The sequence below is a fragment of the Dermacentor albipictus genome, chromosome 1 (genome assembly GCF_038994185.2).
Source record: "Dermacentor albipictus isolate Rhodes 1998 colony chromosome 1, USDA_Dalb.pri_finalv2, whole genome shotgun sequence".
Classification (NCBI taxonomy): Eukaryota; Metazoa; Arthropoda; class Arachnida; order Ixodida; family Ixodidae; genus Dermacentor; species Dermacentor albipictus.
This window is the reverse complement of record NC_091821.1, coordinates 339,561,083-339,574,322: the sequence shown is the minus strand read 5'-3', so window position 1 is coordinate 339,574,322 and position 13,240 is coordinate 339,561,083. Positions and strand designations below refer to the sequence as shown.

The window sequence follows — 13,240 nt, the reverse complement described above, 5'->3', positions numbered from 1 at the left end:
TTGTGCATGTCACCCCCAACACATCGTCGACATTACCACCTGTCATGGCGCTCTTTGGCCAAACCTGGCCCTTGCGCCATAAAACACCACACATCATCATCGAGTGACTTTCCGGGCGCCACATAATTTGGATGGCTTGGCGGCACCACTACATACCTCATAGGGTCAATGGATAAGAACGTCTGAAATTTCGGACGCATGAACCCTTCGCCATCCGATTTTCCGGACATTTTGTTGTGACCGCAGATCCGAGACGGCATAATAAAAGCCACAACCGCTGCCATTTTGATAATTTCGCCGCCTGGAACCGGCACACTCGCACGCAGATCTGCTGGCAGCCGTAGATACTACCGGGGCAATGCTAAGCCTAGCTGCTTCGAGGCACCGACACCGCCTTTGTGGTCATCGCGATTAGCTTCCAAGCTCAGAAAGCATGGCGTGTTGCATAATGCTGGTTCATTACAGCAATGCTACGCTGTGAAGCATAACAAGTGGGGGAAGGGGCAACTGTCACGGGACACTATGTATTCCTTTAATTATGCACCCATGCACCCGCCATCTCCTGTCACAGTACGAGCACCACTATGCCTAATAAGTGTACTGGCAGGCCTTCAGAGCTTTTCGGGCGTGCCTGTGGTGATTTGAGCCCTTAAGGGCTGTAAAAGGCATGCATTCATTTTTTTCTGACGTTTTCGCGGCCCCTAGAGAGTCCGAAAAATCGGACGCTGACTGTACAACGGTCCAAGAGGATGCTTCAAATACTCCGTGTGGTGAACGCGCAGCCGAAGGAGAACAACACAAAGGACCTACGCATTGAGAAATGAATGGGAAAGGAAGCATGCCACCACTTTTTTGAAGAAGCTTGCGCTATAAAAGCAAAGTGTTGGCTGGCGCCGAGATGCAGGTGTCCCTCATCCAAGCGAAAAAATTCTTTAAAACAGTGAAACGCAACACTGAGGTGTTGAGGCAGGCTGTGAGTATGTCAGGACAGTTGAGATTGACTTACCAGCTGTTTCGAGAGAACATCACTTGTGATAAAGTTCGGGCCTCATACCAATTATATTGCTATCAGTTGATAGAAATAGCTCATATTCGAAAATATTCTGTATGTATCTCTCATTTATTTGTATTAGAGAATGTTCGACTCGATTTGCAGTGGGTTTTACTATTTCTTTCGAAGATTTTTTATTCGCTGGGCATTTAAATAATCCCTCCCTTCTGTTTTCTTTTTAAATAAAATAAACACTACCCATTACTATTCAAACTGGATTAAGTTGGTTTTTTGTTTTTTAACGTGCTTACTAGAGGGTGACACCATAGGGCGACATGATGTAGCGTGCCCGTCTTGACATAAAACAAAGTTCTGGGCCACTCAGGGAATATTGCAAAGGCACTCAGGTAAAACCTGGAAAATTCAGGTAATTTGGAAATCTTGGTAGACACCCTGGGCTGTTAAAAGTATTGGCAAAGGGGCAGTAACTTGACCGATTTCTGGTCAATAATAAATGTCTCCCATAGAGGGTTGCATCATACAACATTTCAGAAACATCTCAAGGCTGAGTTCAGACCTGCCAGTGAGACAGCTGCTGCCTATATTTTTTCTGATGCTGTGGTGGCAGTACACAATGTTTACCGGTAGATGGGCCCTACCTTTAATAACAATATAACAGTGGTTTATGATGGGACACGGTTAGCACGCGGCCATACATCCCACATAGGTGTCGGCACTGTAGTGGAATTTTTCACAGGACTGGTGTTGACTGTGTGGTCCTATCAAACCGATGCCATGGTTGCATGCTTGGCCCCAAAAAAGGGGATGAAGGCTATGATGATTGGAAAGCATCGTACGTCTGCCAAAAAAACACAGATGTGAACTCTGGCAGAATGGAGGTTGAAGCAGCATTGACTCTATTCAGGAGGTCCCTTGGCAAACATGGTTTGCTATATACAAACATTGTTTGTGATGGTGACAGTAGAACCTTTGTAGCACTCTGTCAGGACAAGACCAATTTTCATAAAAATCCTCATAAAATTAGAACGTTGTTATCAAACGTCACGTCCCCCTTAAGAACCTTCCTGCAGCCTCTTAAAGGCCGAATGCTGCCTATAAAAATAAGAGAGAAAAGAAACGGAGGAAGATGTATTTGTCAGTTTTACATGAGTGATATCTAATGTTAAATAATATGCAATGCTAATTTTACTGTGATTTTCTCAACAGTAGGAATCCCTTGCAAATAGCAAACATCAGTAGACTGGCTTTAGCACTTGAGTTAAGCTGAATACAATTGAGCCTCGTGATGACACTCGCATCTGACATGAAAATACTTTAGTAATGTTCTCATATATGCTAACATTGGTGAAAAATAATTAGTGATCAAATCTGCTTGAAAGATATGCAAGCATGATACCTCCAAAAGGCTAGTAAAGAACCTTCTGATGATTTTTAATAGCTGTTCGGCGCCTTGCCGTGGCATGGAAACAATAAATTACATACTTGCACTTTGCACTGTTGCTAATGTTTTCCTAAGAACTGTTGTACATTATATTGCATATCGCCTTAACTGCTTTTCAAATTTAACTGGGAGGAGATTTAGTAACAAATTCATTCCCAATAAGAAGTCAAATGCATGTGGAACTATATGAAAGTGGGTTGTTGAAATTCTTGCCACGAGCTTTCAAGAAAATGGGCATTAAAGGGGTAGAGCATGATTCTTCCTTTCCATTTGGAGTGCAGCAAGGCACTTGAAAAATTTGTTACTTCTTAATGGTAGCATCAGCGTGATGTAGGGGCAGAAGGACATTTTGAGAGTTCTGCTGCCCTTCTGTAGAGCTGTACCTGCTTGCAGGTATATCGTTTTGCAGAAAGGAGAGATGTGTTTGCTAGTTCCATCAAACAGTGGTGAACGTGTGCTGATTGGTAGTGCTGTAATTGCAAAAAAAAAAAAAAAAAGTGAGAGAAATGGGGTGCATGCCTCAAGTTGTGTGCTGCTCTCGGAGCCCAAAGAGAGCCATCCACAGAGCTTCATTTGCGATCCCCTGCTTTGAATGTTCATCAAAGAGGCCCATGACCTGCAGTGTCATTTGTTGGCCCTGCAGCTTTCCACCCAGTGGCCTGAGCAGCGTGCGGCGCAGCTCGCGCCTCTTCAGCAGCTCCAACTCGGTCAAGGAGAACAACAAGGGCAGCTCGTCGCCCAAGACCATCCGGGGCCTGGCCGCCCGGCTACCCTCGTCCAAAAAGAGCAAGCCCTCCCGGGGGGCTTTGCGCACCAACACGGCCACCTCTGGCTCAAACAACGCGGGTGGCATCACCGAAGGGGAGCTAAACGAGATGAACAAGCCTGAGCCACTGCCTGTGTCCCTGGCCCAGACTGCACTCTGCATGCAGAGGGCCTCAGCAGGTAGGACACTTGTTTATTTTTTTCGCGCTGTTGTAATCCAGAGGGTTGTCCACTGTTAGGTGATGCACTCCCCGTACAGTAAAACCTCGTTACGACGAAGCTTTAGCTTAAGTGCTTCTATCTAAATACCTGTGAAAACCACTGCACTGAATTTCCTGAAGTTTGTAGCATTTAAAAGAAAACAATGAAATGTAATGGCTGTAGGAAGCGAAATGTTTATTTATACATTTTTTTCGGAATTGTTCAAAATTGCAAAATTAAAAAAAAAAAACTAAAATTTGTGTAAGCAACGCTGTAGCTAGGCAGTAAAAAAAAATAATAATTTCTGTAAACTGCACGTATTTAATACATCTAAAGCGGACAAGTTTATCTAATTTTGCACCTCAGAAATACACTTGAACCTCATTATAATGAAATGGGATATAACGAAATAATGGATGTAACGAAGTAAATGCAGTTCCCCTTGAAATCTCCATAGGGATCAATGTATTTTAAACCTCATTTTAACGTAGTAAAATTGTTCTGCCAATGAATATAAAGAACTAGATTCATCTCCAAAACCAAAAATACTGACCGTTGCTCACCGAGCATAGCGTCTTCCACTGGGTTTCCACACTCAATCAGTGGCAGCTCAAAATTCTTGCACCAAACATGCCGTCGACCAGCACTGGTCTTTCTCACCACCGCCGGTAGCTGCGTGCATGGTAGCCGCATAGAAGCAGCACTTCTTTCTCATTGCACCTCTCTCTCTCACTGCGACAAGTAGCCGGTGAAGCTAGGTGCACCCTCCGAGATGGCTATCTCTGAGGCCCTGCCTAGCTGTGCCGCATCACATATCGATGTTGGTGTCTGTGTGCAGCGTGTTAAGAACTAGAGCGTCCACTTTTCTCTCCAACTGAACCACAGTGCATTGTGCTAACACAACTAGGTGTGACCTTTGAGACCGTGTGTAAATGGCACGAAGTGGCCAAGCCAAGCCGACGTGCTCACATGCCGGAGTTGTGGGGCCATAGATCACATTGCTCCTGGCGCTGTGCTAAGCTCTCTCGGCCGTATACTTCGATGGGTTTCACAACAGTATGAGCGAGCCAAGCGAAAATCAGAAGCGAAAGACCATCACAGGAACATATGGACGCTATCGTATGGCTGTTGCAGCAGGTGCTAAAAAATTGCGCTGGAGTCTTTTGCTTTCTTTTTTAGTTTTCGTCGCACGCATGGCTGCGTAGTCGTTACCGAGTTGCAGAGAAGTGTGCTATATTTTGCATTTTTAAAGTTGTGTGTGCCATTCGGCAAGTACTGCAGTAAATGGCAGTAGCCAGTATAATGATGATAGATATAACAGAAGTCATTTCGGCTTCCGCTTCAACTTCCTTATAACGAGGTTTGAATGTATGCCACTAATTTGTGATTAGGACACTTGCAAAACTCTGTTGGGCAGTGTAACAATTCCAGGTAAGCTGTAAAATTGTGTCCATTTAAACCTCAATTTACGAATTTCGAATACGGAACTTCTCGATATAACAAATTGTGTAACCCTTTACAACTTGTCCATACAACACCGTGTATATTGAACCTCACTGGAAGGAAGCATAATTTCAAAATAAAAAAATTTCACTGCTGCTGCTGTGGAGTGCTGCCGCAGTAGCTCAATTGGTAGAGCATCGCACGCGTAATGCGAAGACGTGGGATCGTTCCCCACCTGCAGCAAGTTGTTTTTCGTCCACTTTCACTGCCATTAGTTTATCATTTCTTAGATTCAATTAGTAAGTACAAGTAATTTCCCCTATGTTTTCCTTGGTGTCATTGTTTGTTGGCATCTTACGATATGACTGCTGCTGCGAAGGAATACGGAGACAATAAATGGAAACTTCCACGGGCACAGTTGGTTAAATAGTTAATTTACATGTGGCTGCTTGCGACTGCATCTCTCAAATTGCCTACCGTGCATTGTGTTCCACATAAAGTTAAGTGCAATGAGATCCCATTGTGCCCACTGTATACTTTAGACGTGAGTAAAAGCAGGCAAGGACAAGCCAAGAAGGATGGCGGCTTGATTAGCTCAGTCTTCCTGCACGAGTAAGGGGAAAGTGGGGAGGTGAGCAGACTCACAGTAACGTGAACAAGCGCGTGTGAAGGGAGAAGGGGGGAGGAAGTGGGGGCAGGTGAGCTTGCATCACCTTTTATACCACGATTGTGGCTGTGCATGGTTTTCAGTGGCTGAGTGCGTATGTAGCCCACGCACCTTGTTTTAGAGTTAATCTGCTGTGAGTGTATAGGCTGGGCAAGCTGAGATGACATGTCTTAGTGAGCTGTCCTCCAGCACGTTCATTGATGGAGGATGTGTAATCTCGAGTTAAGGAGATGCGTTGAAGCAAGAGGCAGACGAAGCCTTCGCTTCCCACTGCTTTTCCTGATAGCTTTGTCCCACTGTGGGCGATGCTATGAGCCATGGGGGAGGAGTGGATGCGAAAACGTGGCTGGCTTTGACTTGTACCGCTGACACCGTCAATACCAGTACCAGTACCGCTGGTACCGTCAATATGGCCAGACACCATGTCTTTCGTTGCTGACTCTCAAATTCAACGAAATGATTTCTTTTTCTCATTCAGATTTGCTTTTTCTGATTGCCTGATAAACAAAAAACTTTTATGGCCCCTTTCGTATAAAAAAAAATTGATTGGTGACTGTACTTAGTTCATGAAAGATCGAATATTAATATAACAAAATTTGGATATACAGTCAATGACCGATTTTTCGGACCCTCTAGGGAACGTAAAAAACTTCCGAAAATTCAGGCAGTCCGAAAATATGAATGCATGCAAAAAACCGCACCTTTCTTCTTTTTTTTCTCGGATCTAGAGGTAGAGGGTGAAGTACCAATCTTCCGAAACCCTGCCAAAGCATCAATGAAGGTGCTATAAAAAGAGGCGTTCAAAAACTCTGTATGCAGCCGACTGCCGGTTTATTGTGTACATGTGCATCGTCGAGCAGCCAGTGTTATTGCTGCAGTGGCTTGAAGAACTTGTTGATTGTTGTTTGGACGGCATTTCGGTTGCATGCGATCATATTCGCCTCAATCTGAGCAAGGGTCATGTCAGCACTGTACACCGATGAAAAAGTCAACACTGCTCGCATCAACTCGGTGCTTGTAGGCGGTGCAGGCATTGGCTCCTCATTTTCAACATTGGAGTCTTCTGAATTCCCCACAACCTGACGGACTATTCCCTCGTCAGTCAGTTCTGCGCAGAAGTTGAGCTCGTTGTCAGCGCCAACAAACTGTTCAAAAGTTATTTCCGTGGATACGGTACTGCTTTCTGTGCTTCGATGCCATCGGCGAGGACGACGAAGACGGAGTGGCGGCCATCGAAGGCGAGCGAAATCCTCAAGTTGCAAACAGTGGAGTTCGCTGACGAGTGTCGAAGCACCTAGGCCTAGCGTCGCAGAGCACACTTGACACAACAGCACAACCACACACCACGCTAGCCAAAACGTGGCCTGCGCAAACCGTGGCGCAAACAAACGAAATAGCACCGCTCCGGAAATTCCTCCGGAAGCGGAAGTGCGGCCATTTGCGGCTATGAACATAGCCAGCGTGGCCAGACCAAATCTGTATGTGACGGCTAGATCCGGCTACTTGTGGTTCAAAGTGGTGATATGCTTCGGCTGCAAGTCTATTTCCTTCACAAGGGCGCTGCGCGAGGAGCCAAAGGACCTTCTGTCGCATCAAAAAGTCCGGAAAATTGGACGGCGGGGGGTTCGAGCATCCGAAACTTCAGATGTCCTTATACATTGATTCTATGGGGCTTGTGGCGGTGCCGTGAAGACGTCCGAAATATCAGACATGTCTGAAAATTTGGGCATCCGAAAATTCAGTCGACTGTAATGAATTAAATTGCAGATTTTACTGTCTTCAGTCAAACGAGGTTTATTTGTATCAAATTTACCAGCTTTAGATGCTCTAATGGATGCAGTTTACAGAACTGTGGTATCTGTTTTTAGTGGAGAGTTCCAGACTTACTGATTTTCGGCAAGTTCTGTAAAAAATTCCTGGCCCCAAGTCAAAATTCTGCTTCCACCCCTCAAAAATTTCTGTGGGAAACTTTGGCAGAGGCCTCTCTATATGATGTGCACAACCTTGACTCGGTGTGACCAAAGATCTAATGTGCCGGAAAAGGTCTCCAATTTTTTTTTTTCAGAAACTTCTTAATGCATATTTTAGTTGATATCTACTATGGCATTACATTTTAAAAATTTGCTGATGGTGGCACACATAAAAAATTGCGAACTAGTACTTGCCAGATAGTGCGCCATGGTGCATTCCTGCCAGGTATGTAGTGCACACTACTGTTTAATGTATAGCCATGGTACCAAGTATGTATCAAAGAGGTTCCACGGTGCTTTACCTTGCCAACTATGTTTTAGTGCAGTAAAGGTTAGTGCATGTATCAGCCAAATCAGTAACAAGAATCGGCTGCGTGTTCCAGAGAACAGATGACGACTTGTCCATTGTGGGCTATTAATCCTTCCGTGAAGCTTCCATTCACTTAGTGGTACAGTGAAAGCAATCAGAGGTGGACAGTGGATGAACCTTTCTCCTAATTCTTTTTTCTGGTTGGCTGATGAGACCTGATTTTTTTGCTGTGCTACACAGAATCGGTGAGACTGTGTTCAGTACAGATGGAGGCAGTGGTACCGCCTTAATTTTGACTTGAGGGTCTGCAGATTTTCACGAATCTCGTCTAGCCAGTTGTCACAATGTTGCTGACATCCTGATTATAAACCCTCAAAATGGGATGAGGTGCTCTTGCATATGTTGTTGCAACAAATAGCACATCGCCATCTTTTGTTCTGAAAACAAAGCTGTATGCATGTACTTTCAGATTAGAAGTGACCATTCTAAGGAAGCTTAAGGGGGGACGCGGGGATCAGATCGCGAAAATCGCAAAAAAGATCGATTTTTGGCAACGACGCGTTTCGCTATCTGCAATGCCTAATCTACATTGTATCAAAATGGTTTGACTGAAAACGCGCTAAAAGTGCCCGAAAAAAATTAATTTATCAGTGCGTAGGGCGAGAAAACAGCTTTAAATCGCGGAAAATCACCGCAGTTCGCGGAGCCCTAACTCGTCTTTCCCGCCACCGAACGCCGCCATCTTGGTATCGTTCGAAAGCTCGAAGTTTCGCCATTCCCTTTCTCAATTCTTCGGTCGTCGCCATCTTGTAACAAACACACAAACACAAAAGAAGCGCGGGTCTGCTGGAGGCGGTCACACGGGCCCTGCGATGAAAGCGGGCCTCCGATTGGTTGCCGTACTGAAAGGCGTCTCGCCATTGGTTGCCGCTGCAGCTGCGGGCAAGCTGGCAACCACAGCGGACCGCAGTTGTCTGCTTTGAAAACCACACCGGCGTGTTTCTTCGTTCGACACTCGCAGAATTCGGATTTATGAAAGCTCCCAGGTCAGTGATGGATCGTCGCTCGTTCGAAAAGAACTTTTAAATGAAGCATGCCTTCGGAAAACGGAAGCGCAAGCCTCTTACGGCGAGAAAAAGACTGCGGCAAGTGGGGGAAGCGGAGAACCCGACTGAACACGCGGATGACGTGCCGCGTTATCTTGCACCGTGCGATTCCAGCAGCGAAGCGGACAATCGCCCTGGGACATCTACATTGATAACCAAGCCACCGGAAGACGTGCCAACGAAGGCTCTCGCACCTGTGCGTACGGCCGCGCGAGTCGGCAACCGAGATCGCGTTGATGGCGACGCGGGCAGAGATGGCAGAGACGGTGTGCGTTTCCGATGCATCGTGCGACAGGGGCACGCAGCCTGCGAGTGAGCCCCAACCGTCGAGGAGCTACATACTGGATGGTGACTCAAGGCTCACCAGACGAATCGTCGCACGATTCAGACGCGCCTCGAGCCGCGTTTTGTGCTAGCGGTGACTGCAGAAGCGCAGGCATGCAGCGTTCGCGACTCCCTTCGCGCAGTGTCCGCGACTGAGCGGAAGCAGCAATGCCAAGAACAAATTTCGGCCCCCTTGTGACTGAGTTCATTGTTATGCCCGTTTCCGCGATGAACTCTTTGATCGCTAAAACTGTGCCCAAGAGGCCAACAGCGTTCTGTGGGTGTACACTGCGATACCAGGCTCGGTCTGGCAGTGAAAATGGTGGTCATGCACTACTCCAGACGGCACAAGAAAAGGATAAAGAACGCCTGAAGAAGGCATCCAAAGCCCACCAAACATTGAGGCAAAGGTGTAAGAAGATGCCTGACAGCAATGATTCAAAATATTACAGCCCTGGTGCTTTTGAATAAATTTGCAGTGCTGTTATAACTTTGCAGCCAGTTTTCTCAATTGCATTTTTTTTGTCAATCACTTCGCTCGTGGAAAGCGTAGCACAACAATGGCTGGACCGATTTTGGCCCAGTTTGTTTTGCTGTGATCCACAAGCTGTGCTGTACTTAAAGACAGTCTTGAAATGTTTCTTTATCTCCCCATTATTTAATTATTTCACAATTACTACATGGCTCCATGCAGTGAAGCACAGTCATGTTGCATGTTACGTTGAGCAAAAAATTATTAGTGCTTTAAAAAAAAAATCGAACACTGTCTTGATGTAGATTAGACATCTGTGCAAACATGCAAAGTATTCCCAGCTCTCTATCATGTTTCGTTACTGTGCCAGGCTTTCCACAAGCAAGGAACTTATAAATTCTTATAAAACAAAAACTAATTAAGATATCCTAATGAAATTTTAGATTTGTCTTCTTCTTGCAGTGTGCAATGTGCAAATTTCAGCCCTTTCTGTCAAGAAACAAAAAAGTTAATTCTGATCCCCACCTCCCCCCTTAAGTGAGAATACCATGATAGTTTTTGTGTTTTTGAGGTCAATTGCCAGCTTTCTTGTGACGCTGCAAAATTAACCATTGGGCAATGAATTGAGTGCATTTATTTTTTTGCTTCCTACCACACAAACAAGCACATGCAATGCAGTTTAGGCAGTTTTCATGTGACAGAAAAGTCTGGTCAGGAGAGGTTAATTAACAGATTCTTTACGGGATTTGCTGCAAGGCATATGTAATAAATAAAAAAGGGGGGGGGGGCCATTGAGCAAATGCATGCAGCCTTTTGTGATGCAGGTACTGTAGCAGTGAGTTAGCACATTTGTTGTTATCCAACGTGTGTAGTCCTCTGGAACATTAGACTTGAGTTTGGCCTTTGTGAGCATCTTGTGCCCAATATCCTGAGTACCAGGGCATAGCTGCAGAAGGTGATGACTGTGCACCGTAGGCGCATGTTATGCAGCTGTAGGATGAGCTGCCATTTTGGCTGTTGCAGAGGGCCTGATGCAGCTGCTGCAAGACCTGGGCAAGGCACGGCTCTATCTGGGCCAGTACAGGTGTCGGCAAGCCATCGAAACGCTGGAGGCCCTGCAGCCCCACCAGTATTCCACGGGTTGGGTGCTCGCTGCCCTGGGCAGGGCACATTTTGAGCTGGGGGAGTACGACAAGGTAAGCATTCATAGTGCCTACTGACTGTGGGAAGACTGCCTTAGTTGTTTAGCGGTGCCTCTTTGCTGCTTTGCTGCTTTTACTTCGCTGTTTGCACTGCATCTTCAAGAAGATTCAGTGTTGTGTTTTGCTTGAAATAACATTTGGCAGTGACTTGGGCAAGTGTGCAGAAATTGGTGCAACGCAAATAGCCTCGAAAAATGTGACCCCTTAATCACAGTGTTGCGAACTCTATACATATCAGACATACGCAGAGTCGACATTAACGTGCAGAAATTCCGGGCTAGTTTTGGTCTTTGTGAGTGATCTGTAGGCAGTGCTTTTCATTTCAGGACAATAAACTGAACTAATTAAATATTGGCTGGAGTTGTGTCTAAACTGTGGACTGCACAGTTTGTTCTTATCTGCCATTGCCATGAGCGTGCTCAATGGTTTTTGTGCAGCACAGCTAAAGTTTCGGATTGTTTGACATCACTGCGCCATACGATGCAGATGTTAAATGTTCCCTGCATGTCTAGCTAGTGTGACAAAGTTTTCATGTGAGATCTTGATGTTTTGCAACGGTATTATAGGTATTATTTGAAGAGAGCAAATGTGGATGAATGCCCTGTTCTTCTTGTAGGCTGCTCGTGCCTTTGAGACTCTCAGGTCTATTGAGCCACACCGGCTACAGGGCCTGGAGTATTATAGCACAGCCTTGTGGCACCTGCAGAGGGAAGTGAGCCTTTCTGCTCTTGCTCAAGACATGATGGATCTGGACAAGACAGCGCCAGAGGTGCGTGATTACCTTGTGAGACTTGAGATTTGGCAGCCTCTTGATGTGATTTGAACAAAAGAAAAGAAACTTGTAGGAGAATAACTTCTTCTGTGAAGCTGCAGTTGAACTTCTTTTGATTGTAGTGTTTTACTGGCCTCTTACACCATTGATTGTAAGCTTGCTTGCTTTGCAACTGATCTGTTAACCATTGGAGCCAGCCTCCTCATGTTTCTGGGAATAAAATGGCACATTCTTTGCATAGGAAAGTACTTTAGCTAAACCCGAAGAACCTGGAGCAGGCTGCATATACAGTCGACGACCGATAATTTGGACTCCATGTGAAACGTAAATAAGTCCGAACTATCGAATGTAAAAAAAAAACAACAAATGTATCCAAAATAGATTACTTTATTTACTTTGTAAGGCCCCTGTGCGAGGAACAAGTAGTTGATTCATTGCTGCAAGCACTTCCCCGTACATGCAACCAAGTGGGCCTGTATTTCTGCCAGTTTTGAGTTGCGCTGTACGCCGATAAAAGGACTGCAAAGGCTTGAGTCAGATCTGCATGTGAAGGCTCCAGAGTACACGGCACATGATCATCCGGGTCAGAGTCGTCGCTGTTTGACGGTGGGAGAACTTGCTCAATTATTTCATCATTGTTCAGTTCGGTACCCGACGAAACCATGCTGTCGACATCTTTAAAGTCTTCAAATATAATGGTGGGAGGAATTGGCACACTGCAACCTAGCAGGTCATCAACGGTGCCCGCATTTGAGTTAGTTGTGGTAGGCGACAGTTCAGCCTTTTCAGTTGCACAGTCGGTCTCATTCAGACTGCGAGGGCACTGTTGGTGCCATTTGACGCGGCCTGCCCATAACTTCACAAGAAAGACTTCTTGGAGCCAGCAGAACGCTGTCTGGAACGCAAACTAAACGAACAAGCACAGCATGGCAGAATGCTGTCTGGAAGGCAAACTCAACAAACAGAATTGCAATAGCGGGCCATGTGCGGGGATGCTGGAATAGGATGCGATAATCACAATGCTGATACGGCGTCACTATTCAGGCAAAGCCTCCAAGATTGGCATTAGCATTTAAATCTCTGAAGCATAAAGCTGCAACCAAGGCTAGGCCTCAGAGACTACCATCTAGTGTGCAATCTCTGAGGCCATACTTGATGTCTCGTGGAGGTTGTCAGAGGAGATAATGGTGGCAGAGTCGACGAGTATGCTACAGCCATGAACGGAATCGGGATAACCGAATTCAGGGCTGGAGGCTGTCCAAAATATTTGTCGTTAAGTATATGTGGCCATTGGCAGCTCTGTGAAGCTGTACGAATTGCCAAACATGTCCGGATTATTGCTGTCCGATTTATTGGTCAGCGACTGTATGCAACTTGCCACACGTTGAAATATCCACTACTACAAGCAAAAATAAGGAGAACTGAGTGACTGTTTACTCTTTAGTAATGTCGCAACCATGTCAAACTGGGAGAGTGAAGCCAAGAAAAGCATGAGGAAAAATGAGCTATTTCTATAATTGAACTGCCGATGGAAGAAAGCACAACCTCAACATAA

General features: G+C 45.6%; 1 protein-coding gene and 1 non-coding gene across 2 annotated transcripts in view; both read left to right on the top strand.

Moving 5' to 3' along the window:
• The window catches only part of Cdc27 (cell division cycle protein 27), a 49,646-nt gene that overhangs the window by 19,472 nt on the left and 16,934 nt on the right, over positions 1-13,240 (top strand). Inside the window, exons 9-11 of the mRNA XM_065434872.2 lie at positions 3,097-3,398; positions 10,735-10,907; positions 11,530-11,682. Coding sequence (XP_065290944.1) covers positions 3,097-3,398; positions 10,735-10,907; positions 11,530-11,682 — 628 coding nt within the window. The remainder of the gene's footprint in view (positions 1-3,096; positions 3,399-10,734; positions 10,908-11,529; positions 11,683-13,240) is intronic.
• Positions 5,034-5,105, top strand: TRNAT-CGU (transfer RNA threonine (anticodon CGU)). Its single transcript has one exon. It is a non-coding gene; the product is annotated as a tRNA-Thr (tRNA).